At 53.8% G+C, this 25915-nt stretch overlaps 10 protein-coding genes across 10 annotated transcripts; 4 read left to right on the top strand and 6 right to left on the bottom strand.

Moving 5' to 3' along the window:
• Positions 1-1140: 1140 nt before the first annotated feature.
• On the top strand, positions 1141-2067 carry CCOS01_01067 (uncharacterized protein; the record flags this gene model as incomplete). Its single annotated transcript, XM_060449263.1, has 1 exon — positions 1141-2067. One exon carries the CDS (start codon positions 1141-1143, stop codon positions 2065-2067), a length of 927 nt encoding a protein of 308 aa, XP_060320701.1.
• Positions 2068-3144: 1077 nt separating this feature from the next.
• Positions 3145-4638, bottom strand: CCOS01_01066 (uncharacterized protein; the record flags this gene model as incomplete). Its single annotated transcript, XM_060449262.1, has 1 exon — positions 3145-4638. The coding sequence occupies one exon, from the start codon at positions 4636-4638 to the stop codon at positions 3145-3147; it is 1494 nt and encodes a 497-aa protein (XP_060320700.1).
• Positions 4639-6267: 1629 nt separating this feature from the next.
• CCOS01_01065 (FMN-dependent dehydrogenase) lies at positions 6268-9219 on the top strand (the record flags this gene model as incomplete). The annotated part of the gene is made up of 4 exons (XM_060449261.1): positions 6268-6485; positions 6665-7044; positions 7233-8945; positions 9056-9219. 4 exons carry the CDS (start codon positions 6268-6270, stop codon positions 9217-9219), a joined length of 2475 nt encoding a protein of 824 aa, XP_060320699.1.
• A 356-nt stretch (positions 9220-9575) lies between these two features.
• CCOS01_01064 (uncharacterized protein) lies at positions 9576-11003 on the bottom strand (the record flags this gene model as incomplete). Its single annotated transcript, XM_060449260.1, has 3 exons — positions 9576-10461; positions 10523-10691; positions 10757-11003. 3 exons carry the CDS (start codon positions 11001-11003, stop codon positions 9576-9578), a joined length of 1302 nt encoding a protein of 433 aa, XP_060320698.1.
• Positions 11004-12084: 1081 nt separating this feature from the next.
• Positions 12085-12371, bottom strand: CCOS01_01063 (uncharacterized protein; the record flags this gene model as incomplete). Its single annotated transcript, XM_060449259.1, has 2 exons — positions 12085-12215; positions 12347-12371. The coding sequence occupies 2 exons, from the start codon at positions 12369-12371 to the stop codon at positions 12085-12087; spliced, it is 156 nt and encodes a 51-aa protein (XP_060320697.1).
• A 4649-nt stretch (positions 12372-17020) lies between these two features.
• Positions 17021-17254, bottom strand: CCOS01_01062 (uncharacterized protein; the record flags this gene model as incomplete). Its single annotated transcript, XM_060449258.1, has 1 exon — positions 17021-17254. One exon carries the CDS (start codon positions 17252-17254, stop codon positions 17021-17023), a length of 234 nt encoding a protein of 77 aa, XP_060320696.1.
• Positions 17255-17587: 333 nt separating this feature from the next.
• Positions 17588-17866, bottom strand: CCOS01_01061 (uncharacterized protein; the record flags this gene model as incomplete). Its single annotated transcript, XM_060449257.1, has 1 exon — positions 17588-17866. One exon carries the CDS (start codon positions 17864-17866, stop codon positions 17588-17590), a length of 279 nt encoding a protein of 92 aa, XP_060320695.1.
• A 1798-nt stretch (positions 17867-19664) lies between these two features.
• On the top strand, positions 19665-20156 carry CCOS01_01060 (uncharacterized protein; the record flags this gene model as incomplete). The annotated part of the gene is made up of 1 exon (XM_060449256.1): positions 19665-20156. The coding sequence occupies one exon, from the start codon at positions 19665-19667 to the stop codon at positions 20154-20156; it is 492 nt and encodes a 163-aa protein (XP_060320694.1).
• A 1492-nt stretch (positions 20157-21648) lies between these two features.
• Positions 21649-22404, top strand: CCOS01_01059 (uncharacterized protein; the record flags this gene model as incomplete). Its single annotated transcript, XM_060449255.1, has 1 exon — positions 21649-22404. The coding sequence occupies one exon, from the start codon at positions 21649-21651 to the stop codon at positions 22402-22404; it is 756 nt and encodes a 251-aa protein (XP_060320693.1).
• Positions 22405-23073: 669 nt separating this feature from the next.
• Positions 23074-25870, bottom strand: CCOS01_01058 (Spb1 domain-containing protein; the record flags this gene model as incomplete). Its single annotated transcript, XM_060449254.1, has 4 exons — positions 23074-23192; positions 23264-23698; positions 23781-25641; positions 25703-25870. 4 exons carry the CDS (start codon positions 25868-25870, stop codon positions 23074-23076), a joined length of 2583 nt encoding a protein of 860 aa, XP_060320692.1.
• Between the last annotated feature and the right edge of the window lie 45 nt (positions 25871-25915).

The following is a 25915-nucleotide window of genomic DNA, read 5'->3' as shown; positions in this document are numbered from 1 at the left end:
CATTCCCAATCGGCCTCGGTTCTCCCAGTTCTACACTACCTTACGGCCAGACCGCGCAGCAGCTCTCGCAAAGGCCCACACTCGTTCATGCACAATACCACCGCATGCCCCAGTCCTCTGCGCCTTTGTCTGCAAGCTCTCCTTTAGGGCACATATAACCTGCAGCTACCTACATTACCTTACATTACATTACATCGCCCGAACCCGTCTCAAAACTTACCTGCATCGCTGCTGTTCTTCGACTCATCCTCAACCATTGTCGAGATGCCTTCATAGCCCGACATCCGACACACTACCTCGTCACACCCTAATTCCACGACTACGACTGCTGCCAGCCGTCTCATCTCGTCTGGTTCCATTTGGCCTGCTCGCACCTTGACTTGCCAGACGTTTGGCACCTAGTCCCGCCCCCGCAGCCACGCCGACGCTCACTTCCACGCCCGCTCTTCACCGCCTCCTACGCCGGCATTATCCTTCGACACTCGTTTATTCTCTCAGGGATCGTCCTCGTAGCCCATCGGGGAGCTCTATCTACGCCTGTCCTCAAAAGGTTTCTCGACGACAATCCACCCAAGCATTGAGCGTTGTCGTCATGCTATTTGCGAAAAGATCACTCAATCACTCATCTTCTCACTTGAGCCTCATCCCGCTCACACTTGAATAATTGATTTTTGCGCCTAGCAAGTTGCCAATTGGCCGAACGATCGAACTCCCTCACTGAGTACTTACTAGTAATGTATTATACCTGTGAGTATTCCTTTCTTCCAGATTACACTCAATGCGATCGGTGCCTGTAGTCGCTGACAACCGGCATAACTCAGTTTCATTATCAGGCCAAAGATAAAAAACATAATCGGCTTGTTCTGCTCCCCGAATATCTTCTCACCCTCGAGCTTTCCGCAGCTCTCATAATTGGCTCATTCACTATTGCCCGCGGCTCACTCTCAGCCATTGCTTACGCCCTTCTACTGAGCGGCTCTGAATCAGTACAGAGAACGGCACTTAATTATCATTGGCGAACTTCCGGTGAATCCCAGCCGAATTCCTCATTCCGGGCTTGCTCCTTCTTCATCAGGACTACAGAAGCCGTAATACCCATCCCTGCCATCTCACGCGCCGCAGACGTGCGGACAAATCCTCATGGCTTCCTCCGAAGTTGACCAGAAGTTCCTCGGAAAATGGGCGAAAACCGTCGAAACCGATAACCCACTCTTGTCATCGATGCTTTACAAGATCCTTGGACTCTCACTAAGCCTTGCAGAGCAACTTGTCACAGCGAAGAAACAGCGCAGACCCGATGCTGCCCGCGCGCCCCAGTCTCTCAACCTCATTTTTCACATCATCTGGCTTTCAAGAGAGGGCCTAGTGATGCTGCAGCAATATGTGATTCCTATGGTGGGAAACCATACAGAACTCCGGGTATTGGCGTACAAGCTACGAGCATCGTTCTACCACATTTTCGTCCTGTTTCACAACAAACCTGCAGTGTCCACTATGGGCATCGCAACTCCAGACACAATGGCCGGATTGACCCCACCAAGGACGGACAAGGGCAAAGGAATCGCAAGAGAGGATTGGAACTCATCGCAGGGCTCAATACAGCCCACACATGCCCTCGAGGGCGGTCCAGTGAACCCTCCGCCGGGTTTCGCTCCTCGAAGCGGCTCCGACCAACCCGCCGCCTTCCTCGAGCCGCCGAGAGATTACCTCCCCGAAGCGCACAAGTACTTCAAGGAGGCGATTGCTCTGGCTGATCAACACCTCTGGGGGTCGCATTCATTACGACTCTCCGTCAAGACCGAATACGCCGCGTTCCTTTACGAGTGTGTGCACGACGCTGACGGGAGCCGAAAACTGGCCAAGGATGCCATATCCGAGGTCTATGAAGCGACCGAGGGCATGGATGATGACATGTTTTCCGATGCTTGTGAGCTGGTTACTGTCCTGGGCAAGATGATGAAGCGGGGGCTCGGGTCAAGCAATAACACTTTGACTAGAGGAACAAGTCCTAGTCCAGCTGCACCTCCAGGAACGACAATGGCCCCCGGCATGGAGAACCCTATCTGATAGACGGTATGTCTCAATGGTGGCTATTCTATGACTTGGCTAGGAGGTACTCGATATCACTCAACCCCCGGTCACAATATTCTCTAGAGAGGCGCAGCTTGGTGGTGGTGGCCATAGACTCCTGCTCCGACCGACGGCGAAAGCTGCGCTCGGGTCAGGCATGATGACCTCTCATGCAATGCGTCTACGGTTCCCCTTCCACAGGCTTCTTCGATGTACAAGATTCAGCTCGAAAATACTACTGCTACAGCGGAGTCGAGCAGGCTAAGGGGGGCTATCTCGAAAACTTTGAGCGCACACAGCATCTCAAACGGCGCATTGGGTGGACATCATATTACAGCAGACTCCCTTGGATAATTTCCAAGGGCTGCTTACCTGTACTTATATCTTGGATACGGCGAGAATGGGAGGCGAATTGATACGGTGGGAGTTTTCGACATGCACCATGTGTGCTTTTTGTTGTAATAGTTGATTCCCATTGATACCCCCCCCATCCTCTGCGGTGGCTGGTGGTGGTAGTAGTCTGCACCTTTTTCTATAGAAGCTTCAAAATTTGGGGATTTCTCTGCAAACCGAAATGCTGTGAGATCAAATCCACACCATTCACTACCAGTAAATTGAGATGCAAAAGCAGTTCATCGTGAGTATCAGTATGGAAATAGGGTTCTCTCTCTCTCATATTCATCCTTCTCTCCCCAAACCCTACGAAGTTGCAGAAAGAAAGAAATAGAGCAAAGGATGGCTGGCTGGATATGGAAAAAGGATCCATAGTCCTCATACGGAGGAACTACCTTGTTACCCAGAGACGACCCAAAACACAAAAATGCAAATTACCACTCCATCTATCCGTTATCCCGAATCCCCAACCCCAATTCAGATATCCGATAACCCATTTCCATCCGTCTAAACCAGCTGTCCCAAATCAAAGTTGCGATCAAAGTCTCGTAGACGCAAAAAGGTGAGGATGTAACCTTCATCGTCATCATCATTCGTCAGTCGTTACCCTCCTCAAGCCAGGTATCTCATGAGGATCGCATTTCGCAAACAAGCGTAAGAAAGGAAAAAAAAAGGGGTGTATCAATCCTCGTCATCATCGACGAGAGCATCCTCAGGAGCGTCCCGACCCTCGTAGGGGTCCAACAAATCCTCGCTACCGGCCACCGAGGAGGCCCAACTGCGCACGCCGGCGGCCTTGCCTCGGTCCTCCTCAGCCTCGCATCTCGACTTGATCATGTGAAGCGGCACCATCCGGCCCGTGGCATTGTAAAAGTTGGCCTGCATCTCGAGCCACTTTGTCGCCTCCCTCTTGGACACCACGGCCGCGAGAGTCGCGTCGTCTCGGCGTTGCTGTCTGTCTGCCGGGCTGGGCGCACGTCTATTGGCGGGAGGGGGAAGTGGTCTCTTTCTCTTGTGGGATGCTGCCGGCGCGGGAGGGTAGAGCGCCGGGTGGATGTGGCTGCGGATGTAGCGCTCCTGGCCGGCGAGTTCGCGTTTGTATTGAGCTTGAGGATCGGCGTCGTTGTCGTCTGCGCTGGTAGCGGATGACGTTGACTTGGAGGCCGAGGAGGTGTCGCGGAGGAGGTTGAAGCGGTCTCGGTAGGATGAGCTCGGGGTCTCATCGTTGGTGTCGGAGGTAGCAGGCTTTGACGAGTCCTCTGACGGGGCGGGCTCGGCGGGTTTGCCTCTCTGTTTGGGCTCCTTGGGCTTGGACTCGGGTTTCTTGCCCCCAGTGGTCTTCACCTCCTTGGAAGGTTTTTGCAGCTCTTTCGCTTCTTCATCAGACTTGGGGGTCTCCTTGTTCTTCTGCTTCTGCTTTTCGGCTTTGCGCTCCGCCTTTCTCTCTGCCTTGGATTTGTAATTGTCATATTCTGACTTCTCTGCTTCATCTTGGCTCCCGTCGGTTTTGGCATCAGCCTCGGTACCGGCCTGGGATTCGGTCTGAGTGGTCTCTTCTCCAGACACTGTCTGAGCCTCGCCTGTGGATTCGGCCGAATTGGCAACGTTGATCTTCAATACGTGCCAGCGCTTCTTGACCTCGTTCTTGCCTCTGTTGATTGCGTTCCCAATGGAAGCCCAGGTCTCACCACCCTCCTTCATGCCGATGATGAGGGCATCCTCTGAGGCTGTCCACTCGCCTGTGGTTGATGATTGGGCACCAGTAGAGGCGTCTTCGCTTTTTGAGGATGCATTGTCGGTTGTACTCTTGTCCTCTGAGGCTGTCTCGCCAGAGGCTGACGACTCAGCCACCTCTGAGTTGGCTGCATCGGATGTGACTACAGAAGATGTCTCTGCTTCTGTGGCCGACTGGCTTTCTGTGCCTGCGGTCCTGCCCTTCTCGTTTGGCTTATTCTCCAGGCCGACCTCACTATCAGCAGCGTCTATGCTGGCCTCTGAACTCACAATGCTGGTCGACACCCCAGATGTGGTTTTGTTATCAGGCTCGGTGAGTTCCTCGACGTCAAGATCTCCGAACAGGTCGACGAGTGTCATGGCGTCATCATCTGTAACTGCTGTGACGGAGGATGTGCCATCGTCAACGACTGTGGCAGCCAGATGATTAGCTTTGGTCATTGCGAAAGCATAGGTATGTTGGCTCGTGGAGTGTTGAGGAGATGAATCTGGAATTTTTTTTTTAGCAAATAATTTGGAAAGGGAAGGTTCGCTGGAATTGTAGCTCACTGTTTGAAGTTTAATCTGCCTGTGAGTATTCTGAAAACCACAAAGCTTTGAGAAATGAAGTCGCTGCTTCCGTTCCGAAATATTGCAATTGTCCGATCCGTAGTGTTCAATCCGCGGAGAGTGACAATGGTGGTTTTTCTTTCAGAAGACGACTTTGATGATGCGCTTGAGATATCTGAGTTTGAGGTCGATCGGGTGTTGTTGATGGACTTGATCGTGATGTTGATGAGTAGGTTGTCGGTGAGTTCAGGCTTTGTAAATGCTGTTGAAAACGGCAGTGTAGTTGCAGGATTCTATTGATAGAATGATCAATGAGATTGCCGGCTGAAGAAGTATAAGCTGTGATTGTCACGAGGTGGTGCCTTGTGAGAAATCTGGTGTGTAGCTGAAAGAAAGAACAGAGGGTGAGGTGTGTGGTCGAGTTTGTCGATTGATAAGGTAAGGTAAGGTAGGTGAAGTTGGCAAAGGAGGCTGGAGCGAAAGGTCACAGGTGATAGAAATCAACCAGGAAGCTACGATTTCACCAGAGCAGGCAGGAGCAGCGTTCCGTCATCCTTTCCCAAACAGACAGTTATGCCCTGTCGAGGATTAAGTGGGCAATTGAATCAATTCTGTTAGGTAGGTTGGAAAAAAGAAAGAGAAGAGAAATATTCTGCTTGTGGCTGTGGTGAGCACGAACCCGAAAATGAAAACTTGAAGCTGGCTTTGACGGCCAAGATGGGGCAGAAGGACCTCCTTGAAAGCTATTAATATGGCTTCATCAGACTGGCAAAGTGTCAAACTTCAGCTTAAGCGGTTGAATGGGTCCGACCAATCAACGAGCATGAATCATACGCAGTAGCTTGGGGAAGTGTGCGTATGCAGCATCGGCCATGGTGGGACGAAGGGACGAAACGTCGCGGTTCGGGGACCCTTCTCCAAGTTCCCCCTTCCTGGATCGCAAAGTATCCTCCGGTCTAGAACAGGCGAGACTGGGCGGCAGGCGATCTGCCGAAGCATGGAAGCGTGGGGCCAACGGATTGACAGGTTATGGGTCCTGTCGATCTATATGCTGAAAATAGGCGTTAATTGTGCGACGCGGTGAGTGTGACATTGAGTGGGAAGTTTGGTAGAGCCATGGTCTGTTGCGTGGGGGAGTAGGATGTGTGGGAAATATCAAGTTGATGTTAACAACAAGGTCCGGGGATTGGTCCACGGCAATGAGGACGAGGTGAGCCTCTGACCTCTGATGCAGGTCCGGGACGGGCGATATGTGAGCGATGGCCAATCATGCCCCGGGCTTACTCATCGTCCTGAATGGAACCCGCCGTCGGTGGTTGCATTCTTGATTTCGGTCAATGAAAGGGCGACTAGCGGCTTTCTCTCTCACTGGCCAAGAAGTTCTCGCAAGGCCTGAAACAGCAACCCATCTCTTCCCTCACCAGCGATCTCCGTTCAAACTCACTCATCCCAACACCCTCCCGCTCAACACACCCACCATATCCCACCTCATACTATCACATAATCATCGCACACACCAAAATGGCAGCGTCGTCTTCACTGCCCGATCTGCCACCCAATTACCTCAAGGCCCTCGAGCTGATCGACGAGGCCCACAAGCAAGATCCCAGGCCATCGTCCGTTGAGTCGGTTCCTTTTGAGCTTCACTATGCCCAGAAGATGACGCGCTGGCTCGCCGTCAGGTCTCCGGCGGCCCCTCCGGTCCTACAACTGGCCTGCCGAGCCCAACATTTCAGGAGGTAACATTTCGCAATCAAGCATTCCTTTCTTATTATACTTTTTTACCTTTTTTAAAACAAGCAATTATAAGCATCACAATGTGCATGTTAAGCATATCACGTTGATGAATAAGACCCCTTTCCAGTCATAGTTACCTAACAAGCCTCATTATCTGACTCACCTGATTTACAAACCGTAGATGGGAAATCCCCCGCAACACATACCCAATGACCCGTCCGGGCTACCTCACCTGGCGCGCGAAGCTCAAGTCCCAAGCCGCCGCTCAGGTGGCTGAGCTCCTCGCCTCATCGCCCGGCATCCAGCCCGCCATCCCCCAGGAGGACGTCGACCGAGTGGCGGCACTTATCCGCAAGGAGAACCTCAGCAAGGACGAGGAGACGCAGGTGCTTGAAGACGTGGCATGCCTCGTCTTCCTCGACGATCATTTTGACGACTTTGAGAGCAAAGAAGAGGTTGACGAGGATAAGATTATTGGCATCCTGCGCAAGACGTGGGCCAAGATGAGCGAGGAGGGGCACGCGCTGGCGTTGAAGATGAATCACAGCCAAAGGGCATTGAGTCTTATCGGCAAGGCTTTGGCGGGGTGATGTTGATCTAGCTTCATATGAGGGAGAGGCTTTGGAGAGGTAACTCCACATGAAAAGAAATAAAAATAATTCTCCCACCACGGGACCACCACAACCAACAACCCAATGCGACATCGGTGATTTACAGTGATGACGAGCTCTAAATCCGTGCATCTTTAGCGAGCGAGAGAATCTCCCCGCGGGCCCTGAGGGTGCAATCCACCCCCGCCTGCATGGGGGGCGGCCATCATCCAAGGGCAATTGCCAGAGTCGCATCAAAAGGGAAACCCGGGGAGGACGGCACGCTGCAGCCCCACCATCCCGAGGGATCCTCTCGGCGCAATACCGCCCGAAATCGACTACCCCCTTCGGTCCCGGGACATGTCAGACTACGCCTTGGCGCCCGGCCCGCGACGACATACAAAGACGGTGATGCAAGTCTTCACCTCTCAACATCATCCCTCTCTCTGACGCCATTCTTCTACCCATCTCACCTATACTCCTATGATAAGAACATGCCCCCTCTTACACTGACGCCGGCCGAGGTATCAAGACACAACCGCCTCGACGACCTCTGGCTCGCAATCGACGGCGCCGTCTACGACTTCACAGACTTTGTTCGCGAACACCCGGGCGGCATCGCCGTGATTCTCAAGTGCGCAGGCAAAGACGCCACAGAAGTCTACTCTGAAGTCCACGGGCCCAACCTGGTCAAGTCGACCATTCCCACCTCGCACCACAAGGGCGTCCTACCCCTGGGAGCCATCATGGCGAAACCTCAACCTCACAAGTGGCCGCAGCAGCAGCAGCAGCATCGAGATCCATCCCAAAAACAAGACAGCCAAACACCACCAACACCACCAACCATGCCCTCAAAGCCTCCCCTCACAACCCTCATCAGCGCCCACGACTTCGAATCCGCAGCCTCCACCTCCTTCTCCCCCAAAGCCTGGGCCTTCGTCTCCTCCGCCGCAACAGACCTCTTCACAAAAACCCGCAACGCGACCCTCTACTCCCAAATCACCCTCCGCCCCCGCGTCCTCGTCGACGTCGCCGCCGTCTCCACCGCCACAACCATGCTCTCCCACCCGATGCGCGCCCCCATCTTCTGCCCGCCCACCGCAATGGCCCGCCTCGTCCACCCCGAAGGCGAAAAGGAACTCGGCCGCGCCTGCAAATCCGCCGGCGTCCCGCAGTGCGTCTCCGTCTCCGCCTCGTTTCCGCTCGAGGACATCCTCGCCGCCCAGCGCGAGCACAAACCCGCAACTCCCTACGACGTCCCCGTCTTCTTCCAGCTCTACGTCGACAAGAACCGCGCCAACTCGGAACGCCTGCTGCGCTCCGCCCAGGCACAGGGCGTGAAAGCCCTCTTCCTCACAATCGACGCCCCGATCCCCGGAAAACGCGAGGCTGACGAGCGCGTGGCCTCCGACGAGTCCCTGGGCTCCCCCATCTCCGGCGCCCGCGCCGTCAACGACGCCAAGGGTGGCGCCCTCGGCCGTATCATGGGCAGCTACATCGACGCCTCGGTGAGCTGGTCCGACATTGCCTGGCTGCGCCGCACCGTCCCGGGTCTCCCCATCGTCCTCAAGGGCGTGCAGACGTGGATGGACGCCGAGCGGGCCGTCGAGGTCGGTGTCGAGGCCATTGTCCTCTCCAACCACGGCGGGCGGAGCCTCGATACCTCCCCTGCGACCATCATGGTGCTGCTGGAGCTGCAGAAGAATTGCCCGCACGTGTTTGACAGGGTCGAGGTGTACGTGGACGGCGGCATCTCGCGTGGGACGGATATCTTCAAGGCCTTGTGTCTTGGTGCCAAGGCCGTGGGTGTTGGGAGGGGTTTGTTATATGGGCTTAATTATGGTGCTGAGGGCGTGGAGCGATACATTGAGAGTGAGTACTTTTTTTTTTCCCCTTCTTTTTTCGAATACCATTTTGTTGCAGCTTTCCGGGCGAATGCATACGCTGTGAGATGTATAATCGGAATACTGACTTATTCGTAGTCCTGCGAGACGAACTGGAAACGACGATGAAAATGTGCGGTGTCACAGACCTAAACCAAGTCCACCCAGGTTTCCTCAATACCTTGGCCGTGGACCACCTCATCCCGGGACGACATGATAACCCAAATACACCCTGGCGCCGTGATCTACACAGCAAGCTGTAATCAGTTTAACGATTATGAAACCCAGCGCACAAGCAGTTGACATGTCTCACGACATCTCTTGGCAATCTCATGGTTTATATATATCTCAATTGCATTAGAGAGGGTTTCATACGCCCATTGAGGCCATGTAAAAGACTTTGGGTATTACATATACACATAACGATAGTTGCCCCTCCCTCCAAAGAATCCTGTTCAACACCACTGCTGACTACACGTTCACAACAGCATTTGAGAGCGTGAGCTTCGTATCCATTCCAGCACCCCGCATTCATACTTGAAAATTAAATCCATCATTAAACCAAAACATCGACTGCGCTTTTCCACATTTGCCCGCCTCAGTCCACACTGACAGCCATTCAAGCCAACTCACGCAGCTCATTGTCGCCCCTGTGAGCAGGCAACTCAGACGCGAAGCCCGGCTGCTGGTGCTGGTGCTGCTGTGGTGCGGGTGGCTGTCCTTGAGCGGGAGCGTTGTAGTAGCCCCCTTGCTGTTGCGGGGGCTGCTGCTGGGGAGGATACGTTCCCTGCGTCGGGCTGACGCTGTTCTGAGACGGCACGTACTGCGGCACACCGGACTGGTAAGTGGGCGAGGGGCTCATGGGTGGCGGGCTGGCGGGCGGGCTGACGCCGTTGTTGCTCTGGTCGTAGGATCCCGTGGTGACGTCGTAGTGCTGCTTCATCATGCTCTGTCTGTTATTGTTGTTGTCCACAGGTGTGAAGCCCTGCGGGTAGTGTCCCTGCTGTTGCTGGGGAGGGTATCCTTGGGGCGACGGCTGCTGCGCTGGGGGACCAGGCTGCTGGTACATCTGCGGCTGTCCCTGGTTAGGCGGCGGGGGTCCGACATAAGACTGGTGGGCGGCCTGATTGTTGTTGACGTTGTTGGTGTCCTTCTTCTTCTTGCGGAGGAGGAAGATGATGCCGAAGACGATGAGTGCGATAGCCGCTACGCCTCCGACGACGCCGCCCACGATAGCACCAACGGGAGTGGACGAGCCGCCGCCGCCGCCACCACCACCGCTAGACGTGCTAGTAGTCGCTGCAGACGTAGCAGTGGTTGATGCGATGTTGCGGAGGGAGGTTGTTGACGGTGCTGTCGTCGACTCTTGGGTGACGGAAGAATCTGTAGGGTTTGCGTAGACAACAATCACTTCCTCGGTGGCAGCGCATGCATAAAGGGTATAACGGTTGAACAGCGAGCCCGAGTAGATGTAAGTGGCACACTCGGGTCTTTCCGAGGCAGTGCTAGAAGCATTCGTATGAGACATGGTTCACGTAGGAAAAGAAGAGCGACAGTATAACGTACCAGAGCTGCATACGAGTATCACCACTGCTGGCGCGACTAGCCGACCTTGATGGGAGACAGCTCGTAGCAATTGTGGTGCAGTCTGTGACTGAGGAAGAGCTACAGCAACCAACAACAGAATAGAAGCTGTTGATGACACAGGATCCAGTACCGCAGTAGATGGAGTTGGCTAGAGAGAGGTCAGCATCCTTTACAAACCACCATTCTCTGTTCATCATAAGATTGTATACTTACTAGCTTCTCCAGAGATGTAACCACAGGTGTCGTCGCCTCTTACACGCTTGGCCAGCTTCAGGTCGACATTGCCGGGCTCAGGCGCCGCAGTGGGCTTCGGACTGAAGCCGAGCTCCTCCATGTTCATCGCAGCAATGGTCTGCCTGGGTGGAGACCAGCTTGGGGTATCGTCCTGCCATCTCAGCGCCTTGGACTCCACGCCCAGGTACAAGCAAGCAAGAGCTCCGAGTTGAATGAATCTCCCCATGTTGAAGCTGTAACGATCTGTTTCCTGTGTCTTTACAGAATAATACGATGTGGAGGAAAAGTGCGAGAAAAAGGGGGGAGAAGGGAGGGATAAGAAGAGAGACGAGGGCTCCAGAGAAGGATGCGGGAGAAAAGGGAGACAGATACAGCCAGCCGGGCAATCCCAGCTCGGGCTGAGATGAAAAGTTACCGAATAGAACGCGCCCTGCGGGTGAGCCAATAGACCATGGCGTCCAACAACGCCAATGAGGCTCAAAGGAGGGATACACCAAGGGTCCAGCTCCAAGTCTCCTGCACTTGACCGTTCGTATCTTGGCCCGGGGTATAGAGGCTGGTTGGGATTGGACCATGTGGAAACTCCGCCTCGTGAGGTGCGGGTATGGACCGATGCGCGTTGGTAGCGTTATTCGACCAGCCTGGCAAGGCAGACAGCCAGATGATCATTCCAAAGCCGTTTTTCTTTTCTGAAACCTAGTTACATATCTCGTCGAGTTGACTCAAGGGGGTAGATCTCACGTACCTTTGCCCCTCTTTTGCTCACTTACATGGAGATCACTTGATCCAATTCGTGTCTCCTGCGCAGCTTCGTACGCTTTCGACTCGCGACTGAGGAACTCACTTGAGTCTTGATAAACTCCTACGGATACGGACTGTAAGCAACAAACAAGGCTTTGCGCCCTATGTCACGACAACTCATCTTTGGTGATGAGCTTTTGGCGTGATAGCGGTGTGGTGGAGTCTAGCGGTGCCTAAGACAAGACTATCATGGCCTTTAGCCCGAACCGGAGAATGTGGCTTGCAGCTGAAGGCAGACCTCAGTCCAGCTCCTGGTCAACTCGCCAAAACCACCCAATCAGATGTCGGCCAGCTGAAATGCGTGCAGCGAGCTTGACTGACGATCCCGTGTAATCTTTGCCGAAAACCCCGGACGGGTTGACAGGCCCCTGTTGGCAACGACTCGGACAGCCTTGAATGTCGAAAAAGGGTTCCGTCGCGCCCCGCCTGGCTGTTAAACTAAGGGTCTCTCGCATCCACAGCGGAATCGGAGTCTTTGCGCGGAACGCGCCCAGAAACAACGCAATTTAGGCATCCTTTGCGCGCCAGGTGCTTTTATACCATACCGTCGCCTGGCCCCGGCTACATTCTGCCGGTCCGCCGGCAACGGACAACAACGATGGAACGCTCGATTGTGCGACAGCATCAGGCAGAGTAGCTGAGACTCCATGAGAAGTGTTGAAAAGCTCTTATCTTGAGGACGAAACGACTGATTCTTGAAGCCGAGCCGAGCTTTTGTGGCTGGCTTGGAGAATTTCTGCTCTTCATGTAGCCAGCCCGAGTGCTCACGTGTATGTGATCTATCAGAAAACATAGTTAGCATGGTATGCTTATACGGAGTAGATCATCATCTCGTTTTCTAAAACAATGCATATGAAACAAGAAGAAAACCAGCAGGGTCTTTCGCAATATCTCATTAGGTATTCTCCAAATGATCGAACCGCCGAGTGGCTTAGAAAATCGAGAGGCTCGTTTGATATCAAAATCTCACTTCAGCTTTCTTTTCGTTCCATTTCGGTGAAAATGGTAAACAACCGAGGCGATTTGCTACGGCTATTTAGTTTAGAGAGTCAGTTCCAACCAACACTTGACGAGTATCAACGCTTGACAATTTTACCGTGTAGCAATGAGTCGCGATTCGCAACTAACGGGCGACCCAACAAGAAGTCGAGCTGTCGATTGGCATGATAAATTCGGTTCCTAGAGATCAAATGTGGCCATATGAGGCAGTGATTTTCAGAACTTCCCACGATCGTTCTCTCGTGACGCGGGAAGCGGCTGATTCTTGAGCCGCGAAGCGGAGACAACGGTATGAAATCGAAGGCGCTGGAGTCCTAATGCTGGACTACGTTGTGGCCTGTTTGCTCATTGATAAGAACTGGTCATGGCTTGGAGTGGCTTCACGATCGTCTCCATCTCACTGTACCTAGTCCTCGCTGGCAAGTCGATCTGAGTGAGCATCGAGGAACGACCGATCAGGCCACGTCGCGGACGTCTCTTCTTTGAATGATCCGGTCGATCATCGGATGTTCTGGAAAGATACCAAATCGGCAAATTTGACATCGGTAACCAACGCCATCTCGGACGATGGATACCCCTAGCTTGCTAGGCCATCGAATGCCACAGCGGCAATTCGAGACGACGCAGTGTATAAAGCAACGGCGTGACATCAGCCATAGAATTTGACACAAATTTGTCAGAAATTTCGATGGCGGCTTCTAAAGAAGAGCGTCTGAATCGGTATCGGGGCGATGATGAGCACCATGGACGGCTCTTGCGGCGCGCCATAGGCCGTAGCCTCTCAACTACCACACGAAATAGCAATAAAAGTTTCCGAAAGTTGCAGGGTCAAAGGACTGTCTGATGAAGAACCGAGACGGATCGACGTGAAGGCACGCAACTGGATAGACAATGACGGTGTCGGGTCAGAAGCTTACACAAGCGTTACTGTGCCTTTGCCGGTCTGGTCCGATTGCAAGTGAGCAGGAGGATAGCCTTGAATCCTATCGTATTTCCACCGTGAGCTTTCTTTTCGTGCCATTCGGAGTTCATTGCCTACATCCGCTCGGCTAGGCGAAGCCGCGAACGACAGCAAGTCGTCGACACGGTGACCCCGTGCAACTCGATGGTTATCGCTGAATTTCTTCCAGCCTACAGATGAAGTCAATTAGGATCCAACATAGCCCAACATTCCAAATTCAACTCGCGAGCAACTCCCAGCTTCCGAGAGAGTTCATCACCCCTCGGAAATGAACTGCATCCCGTTTTGGACCCTCAGCTGTGCGACACTCGTACATGATGGACCATTTGTAACATACCGAGTCCTGCAGGGGTAACGTCTGGTCCTCTGTGAAACCATGAATGTATAATCGTACCACTGTGACATAGTTGAAGCATCTCGCAGGACACAAGTAAATTGTGGCCAAAGCTACTTCGATTCTGTAGCGATGAGTGCCTAGTCCGTGCAAGATCCGTATAGCCCGAGACAATGAGCCAAGGGCTGGAATTTGGCAACTACTGGGCTACAGAAGGAGTGCGTGGATTTCCAGAGGATGTGCTAGACGCAGGCAACAGAAGTTGCTGGCATAGCTGTAAGCACATTTGGAGACAATGATGGGCCTCTCTTAACCTTGAAGTCATGGTTCGTGTGATTAAGGTACTGGTCTGTGATTATGCCGTGGATCTCAGTGGGGTTGGCGTAAACGGTCCCGTTTCCTTCCAGCTTTGTCTGTCTGACCATACACCACGGCTGACAGACCGTTGTTCGAGGGAACGGTGAAAGCGTCTGATCACGCTAATGGTTCCTGAAGCGCCGGTCCTTGATGGTGTGAAGTTCCGCTTAGGCCCGAAGGCGCAGCGACAAGTGGAAGCAATAGCTGCTTGTCGATAATGTCGTCCAAATATTCAGAGACGTGTAGTTCGCAGAGCCTCAAGGTTGAGATGAAGTGTGCAGGGTTGGAGCGTCTCAAGATCCCGACGTCAAGCAGGGGCTAAGAATGGTGGCCAACTCACCAATATACAGGCCAACCAGGATCCCTGGCCGGCACGCCAGAGGTAGAAGAGTGCTATTCGTGACATTAGCACTGAACCTATGCCGTACATATTCGATCAGAAGCTATGCGAGGCCTTGAACTCGGCTTCTCGCGAATTGGGGATGTCGGAATGTCAAGCCGCATCGAATGCACTGGACCATTTGGTATCGGCCGCTACTTCCGACAGAGCATAGCACACATGCTGCGCATCTTCGAGCTGATCTTTGTTGCCCACCACATGAAAGTTGATGATGTAGTACATGCAGACCCTGAAAAGCTACCGTCTGACTGGAACGATGCTGTGGCCAGATCCGGGACCCCGAGATCTCAATAGGCGCCGCCGTTCTGTGCTTTGCATGTCGCACCACTAAAAGGCCGCTAGCTGATAGCCAGGGTTGGCAACTAAGTAAGGGAAGTCGGTGAGGGCTGGTGGCCGATCGTACATGAGGGTTGGCGGCATCGACTGCATGTTCCGAGCACATCCAGCCGGCTAGCTGCATGTCTCTTGCTCGACGGGGGGTCTGCCAGAACTGCGTTCTCGACCTAGATGTATTGTATCTGGTTGCTCAAGAGGCTGGATGTTCAGGTATGGTGGTAGGATGGGTGGTTGGCAGTGAGAATGGCAGTCAAACCGATGTACTGGGCCGAGAGCTTAGAGGGACGTCTTTAGCAGACCAAAGCAAGATTGACGCATCGATCGAGGCGTCTATCAGTATCCTTGGCGAAAGCGGAATCTTGACGTAGATGTTTTTTCAAAGTTCTGCCCACTGTATGACGACAAATCCCACTGGTCTTTGCAGCTTTGGAATCGCTACGGAGTACATGCCACAATGATGGCGCAACGCCGGGTGCTCTTCGAGGGGCACAGGGACCAGAGCCATGGTAGAGCATAATGTGGAATCTGCAAGGCGGCTGTCTGATGCCCCTGTAGATCGTTCCCGTGATGCTAAGCTACTCTGACTCGTAGCGCCATGCTTATCGGTGGATATCAAAGAGTATGTTGTCTCAGACGACTGGTGCGGTGGCTGTCCTTTACATCCATCTACCCATCTAGGTATATTTGTCAAGGTGCAGGACGTGGAGAGGTGGCACTGGCCGCCCCTACCAGTCGGGCAGTATCACATATGACGGGCGAGAGCTGATGCCGGCGAACTTTTGCTAGGCATGGGCCACGAATGACCAAGCGTTGCTAGTTGGGGTCGGAGAATTAAATCGGGAACCATCGCTAAGGCCAACAGGGCCACTAGGTACTCTGAAGACAAGGTGTTAGGACCTGAAGGCAGCAAATTCGGCTCGCCTTGGAGTTTGCATCGCTAATATCGCGTCGTCGATAGCCGAACCCAAGGGTATTTGGTAGCACGCATGTAGGGCTCTCATAATCCTAACCGTTTTCGATGAGTGGTCCGAAGAGCAACTGCGGCTGTCCCGAGGTGAGGGTGGCATGACAGCCTGCTCATTCTAGGAAAAACTTGATGGATGACTAGAGTTGAGGGAGGCTAATGTATTTGGAATCGGGTCTCGTTGGGGCGCGCGTGTACATTTTGGAGCTGGACTCTGACTGCGAGACGGAACAAGGACGTGTGGTAGGGGAGTATGGGTTGGCTCGGGGATACGTTGGTTGGTAGGCCAAGGGGATGCTCCGAGCCCTAGTCGGTCGAACCAGATCTGCCAGAGAAGACGAATCGAATATTGGGACCGGGCAGATGGCCAGACGGGAGATCAACTTGGGGATGATCTTTCAGAGACAGACAAGTTGACAATGTCTCGGTCGACCGAGCCACTAGTTCGTCCAGCTTCCTGCTTAATCCAATGAGCTTCTGTGCTTCTGTTCCGAATGTCTATAGCAGCATGAGGACGCACCGAATCAGACAGATCAAAGAGCCCTTGGCTCAGCGTTACCTACTGTACGGATACAAGCAAGAGACATTTAGGTAGCGGCTTGAGGTCGAGAATCAGGTTGGCCCCGTTCATTCACTTCTCGGCCGGAGCAGGGGTTGAATCCCTGCCACCACGCACGTCTGTCGCTCACGGCTTCGTCCGCAGTCCAAACTGATGTTCTCGTCGACGTAAGAGACCGATGTACGCGTTTCTGGTCCGAGATACAGCAAGAAGCCATGTTGTGCAACACGATCTTGTGGGAGAATTCTGCTAGATCGGCGGGGTCACGATGACTTGCGAATGCAACCCGTCGATATAGCGGCCATTGCTTGAGTAAGTGACCTTTGTGTAGGACAAGGCCCGAAAATAAATGGAAAACGCGACTCCATGTGGAACTGCAGACCTCGCAAGTTGGTGTATTGGTGATACATGGAAGGAATATCTATATGTGTACTCCGTACTGACAACATCGAAACGTCGGCGCGTGAGAGTCGAAAGAACGTATCTGGTTTGGTGTACCCAAGCCGTTACGCCTTATGTAATGGGTCTTGGCTTAGATGCGTTCCCCACGCCTGCACTCGACCGGAAGATGCAACGAAATCTGCGGTTCGTTGGGCGCTTGGAGGAGAGTCTTGCATGCCTCAGCGGACTCGACCGGACGCGCCTGATCCGGGTTGTTGCATGATCCGCTAAAATACTTAGGCAGCTGAGCAATGGGGCCGGCTAACCGGAGCTTTGATGCCGCGCCCATGGTTGTCCAGATCACCTGGAGTGAGAGCGCCTTCATGGTTGTGAACTGATATTGGTCTGGCTCTGCTCCCATGGGCTGCTTCGTTCGTCACTTTTTCAGTGGTGCAAGGGCAGCTGAAAGACATCGTCATTGAGTAGTCGCCTGCGGCGGTGATGTTCCCCAAAGTGCCCTGGCGTGAGACGCAGCCAGGACTGGTGGCTTCGTTGGCTTGCACCAGTGACATCGTCTTAGCCTGGCCGTTTGCTTGCTTATTCTTCGGCGCCCATCGATTAGTCTTACTAGCCGACCACTGGCGTGTAGTGTTTCCCCCAGAGTCTAGTCGGCTTGTCGCACCCTCGACAATCAAGTCTCTCGAGAGAATACGGATAACTAAGGAAGCGAAATAGTTGACGAATATAAGACTGGATTGGCCGGAGGATGGCAAACACAATGAGCGCGGGACACGAAGAAGGCTCGAATCGGCGAAAGGACCTTGCGCCGTGCGTCAGGAAAATTCCTTCGGCTATCTCGAGGCTCGGATGCTTGGATGCGTGATTGCAGCCTTTCGACCGAGGTGAAGACGGTTTTGATGAGAAGAGAGAGGGCTAATAGATTCCAAGGCGGAAACGACCAAAGATCGTTTGGCGCTTCAAGCTCGCTAATGCGCATAGGCAGGCTCTCGGAGACAACAAGGGGATTGCCCACCCTGCTCGAGGTGGTAGCCAAGCCAGGCAAGATCCAGTCATGATATCGGAGTCGGATGGAAGAGGCGAGAAAGGGGTGGGGGAAATGCGTATGACCGACGATTGACTGGTGGACTCGTGTCTCGATTGTTCTTCAGATTTCTTCTTTTCTTTTTCTTTCCTTTTCTTTGCAGTCGTCCAGGTGGCAGGCAGGGGCTAGGGGTGAAGTGCAGAGAAGTTGAGAAGGCCACGGTTGGGAGTGAGGGGATTGAGCTGGCAGACGGCCGCGCTCTTCATCTCAATGCTCAGATTCCGGGCTGGTTCATGGATGGAGGTGGTGTGTGGTTCCCGTGTGTTCGTGATCTTGTTCCACTGTCGTGTAAGACACAGACGTCCAACACTAGGATGGCAGGGATTCCGCGGTACCTGAGATCTGAACCTGCATCTACGTCAAGACTCAGGCAATCGGACAGCGGAGATGGGAGAGCCAATAGATGTCTCTCCGGACAAACGAGCCCTCTACTTTGGCTTCGGGTACGGGGCTCCCGTGTTCGTGCGAGAGGCAGAAATTGCCATGGCGTATGGGACAAAGTGTGCAGTTGGAATGTGTTTGGTCATTTTCAAGGTTGGATGGAAGGCAGGTGGACGTCTGGAACCTTGCGCAGCTGGTTCATGAGTACGTATACCTAGGTACCTTAGGGCTAGATGAGGTACGTACTAGGATTGTATGGGTGGCCCGGGCTTGCTGGTCCAACATGGGGAAGATGTTGCTCGAAGGTACCTAGGTACGCACTTCACTAGGTACGGTACGTAGTATCGGTAGGCAGACACACAAGGTAGGTAGGTAAGAAAGGAGGACAAAGTCGGCACCTCCTCTCATTTCACGCCCCTTCCTGACGTCGATTACCTCAATCTAAGATATCTGAGGAAAAACCTGACCTGTCCAAGTCACCTACCTTGGGTTAACCTAAATCAAGGGAAGGCTAGCAACAGGTATGCATCCAGTGTTTTCTTCCTCATCTTTTCGACCAAGCGTCTTTACTGCTACCTAGGCTTCAGCTAACAGATGCGCCCTACTGGCAACCGCCAGGGATCCCGCCCTTCATCTCATACCGCCTCATGCAACGCTTCGTCCAATGATGTCTTTCCCGGCCTCAACTCCGGCTGAAGTGCTTAGCCTTGTCACCCCTGCTCTGCGTCTACTTCCTCACAACCCTCCTGCGTCTTCGTATCGCCGACGACAAAGTTCAAGTAAGCGTTGTCTCTTTGTTCGAGGAAAGTTGCAGTTACTGACTATCTAGATCATCGCAGATCCGGCATGGGATTCATAACAAAATAATGGGAGTTCCGGTCCGGAGTATCCGCACAATCAGTAATATCCATGGCTGGGGTTACCATGATCCATCATTTCCGCCCGGGGTTGCTTGGGTTGAGAACTGTACGGGTACGGATACAGTTACCCAATTTCGATAAACCTGTGCCCGTTTCCTCGCAATACTTTACCAAGATGCCCCAGCGATCATTCTCCAGCTTCTTATTCTACGGACACAAGTGCGAACACTCATTGTGTGAGACCACTGTGGAAGACATTTGTCGATATTGATGGTTTCCCGCCCCTCGATCGGAATTCCCTGCCATCTTGTCTATGATCTCTCGTTCAGTCATGTTTCGTAAGTCTTGTCTCTCATTCTTCCATTCTGCCACTAATGAGTTTGAACAGAGTTAGGTTGGTGGCCGAGAATGAGATGGAAGGCCCCATTTCCTTCCGCCAGCCGCCTTTACCAATGTACGGATACCACCTAGCATCTCCACTCGCCATCATCCGTGCCACCCTTCTCTTCCGACGGCGGCGAGGACGACGGACAAGCCGGCGCAAACACTATTTCCACACTGTCACGGAGACGCAGAGGCAGACGCTCACGCAGGCGCAGAAGGGCAGAGCAGACCCTGAAAAGGGTCGACACGGGCCAATCACCCCACAAATACCTTACCCAAACGCCTCCGGGCTCGTCCCGCCTCTCCGTCTCCTCCCTCATCCAGTCTTCTGGTCGGTGCTCCCACACCTCCCTGGCGAAACATTCCATTGCGCACACAATGAAGGAAGTTCCTGGAGGTTCCTGGAGGTGAGATGTATGCAGATGCAACTACACCACAACCACGGCGACAACAACAACCACCAACACCACACGAAGCCATACCGGTGCTTGTGCCTGCGCCTGCGCCTGCGCCGCGCCAACCAACATCACACGCCTCTCACACACTACTCGACTTCCTAGCCCCATTCCCACTTATCTAGCTACGCTATCAACGGGATGGCAACGCGCTACCTATCCCCAAACCTACCGGATTGCCTAACTACCGGGCTACCGTGCCTACCTTACTACCAATTCGCAGGTACTTTCTTCTTCTCCTGTTCTGGGCTGTCATCCCGCCTACCTATTTTCATTCCGTCCTACCTGAGGCAGTTGACCTCACACGTTTCTATCTACACGCTCAAGATTCTCCCGGATCATGCACCCATAATACCCATAGGCCCGAGTGGGCGGTGGATGGGCAAGTAGACAAACAGGTAGAGGTACATGCCATGCCCGGACCGAACACACATAACGACCACAACGACCACCGCCGCCTTTTGCTTGTTTCCGCCCCGTCCCTCCTCTTTCCCCCCTTGTATGCATGTATGTATGTATGTGTGTGTGTGTGCCTTTTGCTCCTCCTCCTCCTCTCCTGCTTCACCGGATTGGTGTGCCGTGGGTGCAGACGCGATCTCGACCCAAGTTGCGGTAGGTAGCCATGTCACATTTTGATGTAGGTACCCTCTCCTCGGCTCTGCCCCTGCTGCACCTAGCATGTACCTTACCCTCCGACCACCTCATTCCGCTTCGTCGCCATACTTTTTTTTTTTGTCCCTTTTCCCTTTCTCTCTCTGCTACCCTTCCTTTCCTATCATGTACCTTATTCTACGGGGTGGGCGCCCCGTCCATTTTCCTCAACCTCAAGCACCACCTTAAAAAGAGAAAGGCAAGGCAAGGGAAAGAAAAACAAGGGACCATTTCACTCACCCGTACATAATTTTTTCCTCTCCTCCCCTCCACCCCTCCCCTCGTACGGATACAGGCAAACTTCTTGCACACTGTCCAGAGTATATTAAAGTCGGCCGGCGTCCCGTCCCATGTTCCATCGTCGACGTTTCTTTCGCTCGTCATATCCCGTGCTCTGACAAGCCCTGGACCGAGAACCCTTATTCCGTTGGGTGCTGTCATTGCTTCTCCGACTCCATCTCCATGCAGGTCTGGCTCCGCATGTGGTCCTGCTCCTCCCTCTCCTCCCCGTCCCGCATGTCTTCCTTGCCTGATCAGCGTCAGATCTGTGCCTCCGACCGACCTTCTTTCAAATTCTCTGCCAACCTCCGAGTCGACCCTGAGACAGAAGACACAGAAGACACAACATCGCAACCAAATCTTGCAACCTCGTCGGACGCCGTGTTATTAGACACAATCACGTACGAGGTTGCATCGTCCGGCTGCTCTGTTGTTCTTTCCATCTGAAGCTCTCTTACTCGCCCTCTCCGCCCTCTTCCCGTCGCGCAACAGTCGTTGCCGTCCCTTTTCTCCGGCTACCGCCTGCCGCTCTCTGGTTCTATCAGCGTCTGATACCGCCAGAACGCGGCCGCCAGCACCCAATTCGCCGTCATCGCCGACGACGAGGGCTAATTCCGGATAAGGCACCTGCTCCCGCAGCAGCCTTTCGTCCTCCTGTTGAGGACTCATGGCATACCACCACTCGAGCGGCTCATCCGCAGCCTCGGGCTTTGAGTATGCACAGGTAGGCCATGCCTTCACCGGTCACCAAGGTGCTCCTCCGCTCAATGGGCCCCCTTTTCAGCCGTTCCAACAGTCCCAATTCGACATCTTTGAATGGTATCCAAAGTTCCAATCATGCCTCCGCTATTTCTTGGATCATGCCCAGTACACCGGGCCCATTCAGGCTGTGGCAGCCTTTGTCAACATTCAACTCCCGTTTCAAAAGGCCCACAACCCGGTATTGTCCTCCAAACACACCGGTCCCAACTCCCCCGCCGGGCCCGGGCCCTCGACCCCGTCCACGGCTCGAGCCGCCGGCAAGATGCCAATGAACGCCCAATTGCCGTCTTCTACGCATGCAACGCTGACGCCGTACATTCGGCGCTTGGTGGTGACCGGTTTCGATTATCCCGCCGTCTTATACGGCTTCTTCGGTGACGATTGGCTCGGCGGCATCGGCCCAATGCACGAAGCTGAGCGCCGCAACTACATGTTTGCCGCCAAGAGCGACACTTGGCTCAAGGTGAAGTCGCACTACGACATGGACGGCGAGCAGCAAGTTCCCTTCCTCCGACCTTTATCTAATGTCACCGAAAAGGAAATCCAGAGTGCGGAAACCCAATGGAGTGAGTGGCTCGCCATGCAAGATTGGATGTTGGGTCCACGGGCACCGGACCAGGACCAGGACCAGGAAGTGAGGATCAAGCAGGAGGACGACTAGAATCCAGGCCGAAGTCATGCCACGCTTATAATGGCGGTGGCAGTGGCGGCGGCGGCGGTGGCAAAAGAAGAGGAGGCATTTTGCATTTCGCAGGACAGCATTCGGCGTTTTTTCCCTTCCCCCTTCGGTTCTACAAACGGCGGTACGAATACACATGCAGGCGCAGGAAGAGCTGTACGATGTCGAGAGGCGAGAGAGCAAACGGTTTCTGGGAGAAAGAAGAGGACGGCGTTCGCATCCTTCCGCCTCACTTGTCAAGATCTCATTCAAGCTGCTGTAAGATATGCAGCATGTGGTGCTCGGTACCAGACTTTTGTTTTGCTTTTTTCCGGCGGCGGCATATTCTCATGATTCCCTTCCTCCTTTGGATAGAGGCGCGCGTACAATGGCGGTCGGGGGGTAACGTCATTTAGCCATGGTGATCTCAAATCTTTTTTTTCCCCGTTTAACGACTTTTTTCTACTTAACGATACGATAATGCACAAAAAAGACACACGATGATGCACATCCATGCCAAGACTTTTTTACACACATACGCAGATCCGCCGTGAGCTTTTTTTTCCATTAACACATTAATGCGCCTGATTTCCCAGCCATGCTTTGTTTTGACAAACATAATTGGAACATCATCCCGGGATGATGAGGTCGGCAATCTACCGACATTAACGTCTATTTCTTCTTCTTGGCTAGCCTCTTTTGCGCCCTCAGGTCCTTCTTCATTCGTGAATCCACAATCGTGTACCGACCCTTGACGCCCTTGGGACGACCCTGGATACCACGGTTGGCACCTATACGTGTGGTTAGCAAATGGAAGAACATGTACGATACTTTTGATAGAGAAAGGGGAAAAAAGACTCACCCCTGGCGATAATAAGAGTAGGCTTGGGTCTCCTCTTGACCTTGCCCGCCTTGGCCATGAGCTTGGCGATGCTCTCGGCCTTTTCCTTCTCCGTCATGCCCTCCTCGTTGGCAAGCGAGTCTGACTTCTTCTTGAGCTTCTCGAGGCGCTGCGCCGTCTTGAACTTCTTGCGCGCCTTGGCCTCGCGCACCTTTTTGATGGGCCGCGCGTTGTAGGCGCGCAGCTTCTCGCGGATGGCCGCCGCCGCGGCTTTGGTGATGGGCTTCTGCTGCTTGTCGTGCTTCGACTCGTCGTCGATGAACCAGTCCGGAAGGCCGTCGCGGTCCTTGAGGGCCCACTTGTTGAAGCCGTCGTCCATGAGGTCCTGTTTGGTCTTTTCGCCCGTCGCGAGCTGGTGGGCGAGCGTCATGGCCTCGGCTGTGATGATGTCGATGTCTGGTGACTTGTCAGTACAAATTGTTCTTCTCTCCACGATGGATTGGATAAGATGAGTCCAGAGGTAGGTAGCTGGACTTACCGAGTCTGCCGTCCGGCCGTCTCTTCTCCTGGTTCTCCCAGTCTTCCTCTTGGTTCTTGACGACCTCAAAGCCGGCATCGTCTTCGCTCTCGGAATCTGAGCCGAAGCCGTCGGAAGCCTTCTGCTTCGCCTCCTTGGCCTTCTTCTTCTTCTCGTCCTTAGCCTTCTGCTTTTCCTCAGCTGCCTTGGCCTTTTCTTCCTTTGCCTTCTTCTTGTCCTCCTTTTCTGTCTTGGCCTTCTTCGGTTTTGGCTCCTCTTCAGCAGGCTTGTTGTCGACGCCCCAGTCCTCGTCGTCAACATCTCCCATATCGATATCCTTGAAGATATCTTGCCCGAAGAAAGCCGATGCGCGCTTCGATAGGTTACCGCTCTCGGCTGTGCTGTCCAGGTCCGTCACCAGGGGCTTTCCGCTCGCATCGTCATCTTCGTCCTCGTCATCGTCGGAGCTGTCAGAGTCCATTTCCATGTCCTCATCGCTGTCGCTCTGTTCGCCGCCCGAAACACCCTCCCATTCGCCGTCCTCGTGCTCTTCGCGAGCTCGCTTGGCGCGCCACTTGGCATCGGCCGCCGCCTTGCGCTCCTTGAAGTTGTCGTACATGCCGTCCAGCTCGCGCTCGAGGCGGTCCTCCTCTGGGTCGCTCTCGGAGTCAGAGTACACGATCCCGGCTTCGGCCTCCTTGGACTTCTTCTCACTCTCCTTGAGAAGCGCCATCTTGCCGCGGGAGATCTTGTTGATGCCGCCGGCCTTGTCGGCTGTCTTCAATGCAAACATGGCGTCCGGGCCGAGGGGTCCGGTTTGCTCCATACCAATGTCCATTGGCGCCGTCATGTTCATCTGCATGCGCACAATGTCCTTCTGCTTCTTCTCGTTCTCCTTCCTCCTCTCCTTCTTCTTCTTGGAGTCGTCCTTGTTCTTGAGCGCCTCCAGCTCCTGTTGAATCCGCAGCTCCTCGTCCATGGACTCGATCTCTGCGACCTCCTCGCCCACCTGATCTTGCAGGGACTTCTTCTCCTGCGTCGTCTTCTTGGTTGGGAAACCAAAGATTTCCCTTACCTTGAGACGCCATTTCAACAATTGCTTGAACTCTTTTCTTCCGAGGACCTTCAAGTCTGTGCAACTCCTGCGGATCTCGTCTGTCGTTTCAGGAAGCTTGTCCAGCGCGGCGAGCGCCACGTCTCCGTTTGCCGGCTGGTCAAAAGACAACTGATTGGTTTGACCGAGAATTGCAATGGGGTCAGCGGTTTGGATGAATTCGCTCGCGGAGACGACCTTGTGCTGTGTGTAATCACCCTCCTCGTAACCCTCACGCTTGCGCTTCTTCTGCTCCGGGTTGTACACCTTGGCCTCGTTGTTCGGGGTCGCGTCCTTGAGCTCGGCGAAGACGGCACGGGGGTCGAGGAATCGGGGATCGATGCGCTTCGGGGCCTTGAAGCCCTTGCAGACGACGAAGATTTCGGCAGACACGTTTCTCGAGGAAGGGGGCTTGGTCGCCTCGACCTTTGTGAAGAGCTGGTTGAAGACCCACAGCAGGGGGTTGTAGTCCTTGGATCGGAAGACCTTGGTGACAAAGGTACCGCCCTCAGCCAAAAATTCCGTCGCAAGCTTCATCGACTGCAGCACCAGCTCGGCCTGGTTGAACGAATCCTGGTTCCACGCAGTACCGACGTTGGGCGCACCATCGTGGAGAACACAGTCTGCCTTCCATGTCTTGAGATGCGATCGAATCGTGGCTCGACATTTCTCGGTCGTAATATCGCTTTGGAAGGTGATGACCTTGGGAATTGGCTTGATGGGTGACAGATCGACACCGACAATCAGGGCGCCGACGGGGCACGTTTCCGCTGCAACTTGACACCATGACTGTGAAATGTTAGCAAGAAGATCTTTGCGATTGGGTTATCAATGACGTGAAGGAGCTTACACCGGGCGCAGCGCAAAGATCGACGACGACCTTGCTCTTCTCTAAGAAGCCATATTTCTTGTTCAGCTGGATCAGCTTGAACGCTGCTCTGGCGCGGTATCCCTTCTCCTTGGCAAGCTTGTACCACTTATCCAAACGTCCTTTTCCGTGCTTCTTCTGGATCGCCATCTTGTCTGGAAGGCGAGGCCAAGTCGAGATGCACGGGGTAGTCTT

The sequence above is a fragment of the Colletotrichum costaricense genome, assembly GCF_030867565.1.
Source record: "Colletotrichum costaricense strain IMI 309622 chromosome Unknown Scaffold_1.1, whole genome shotgun sequence".
NCBI lineage: Eukaryota > Fungi > Ascomycota > Sordariomycetes > Glomerellales > Glomerellaceae > Colletotrichum > Colletotrichum costaricense.
This window is presented reverse-complemented; position numbering and strand designations above follow the sequence as displayed.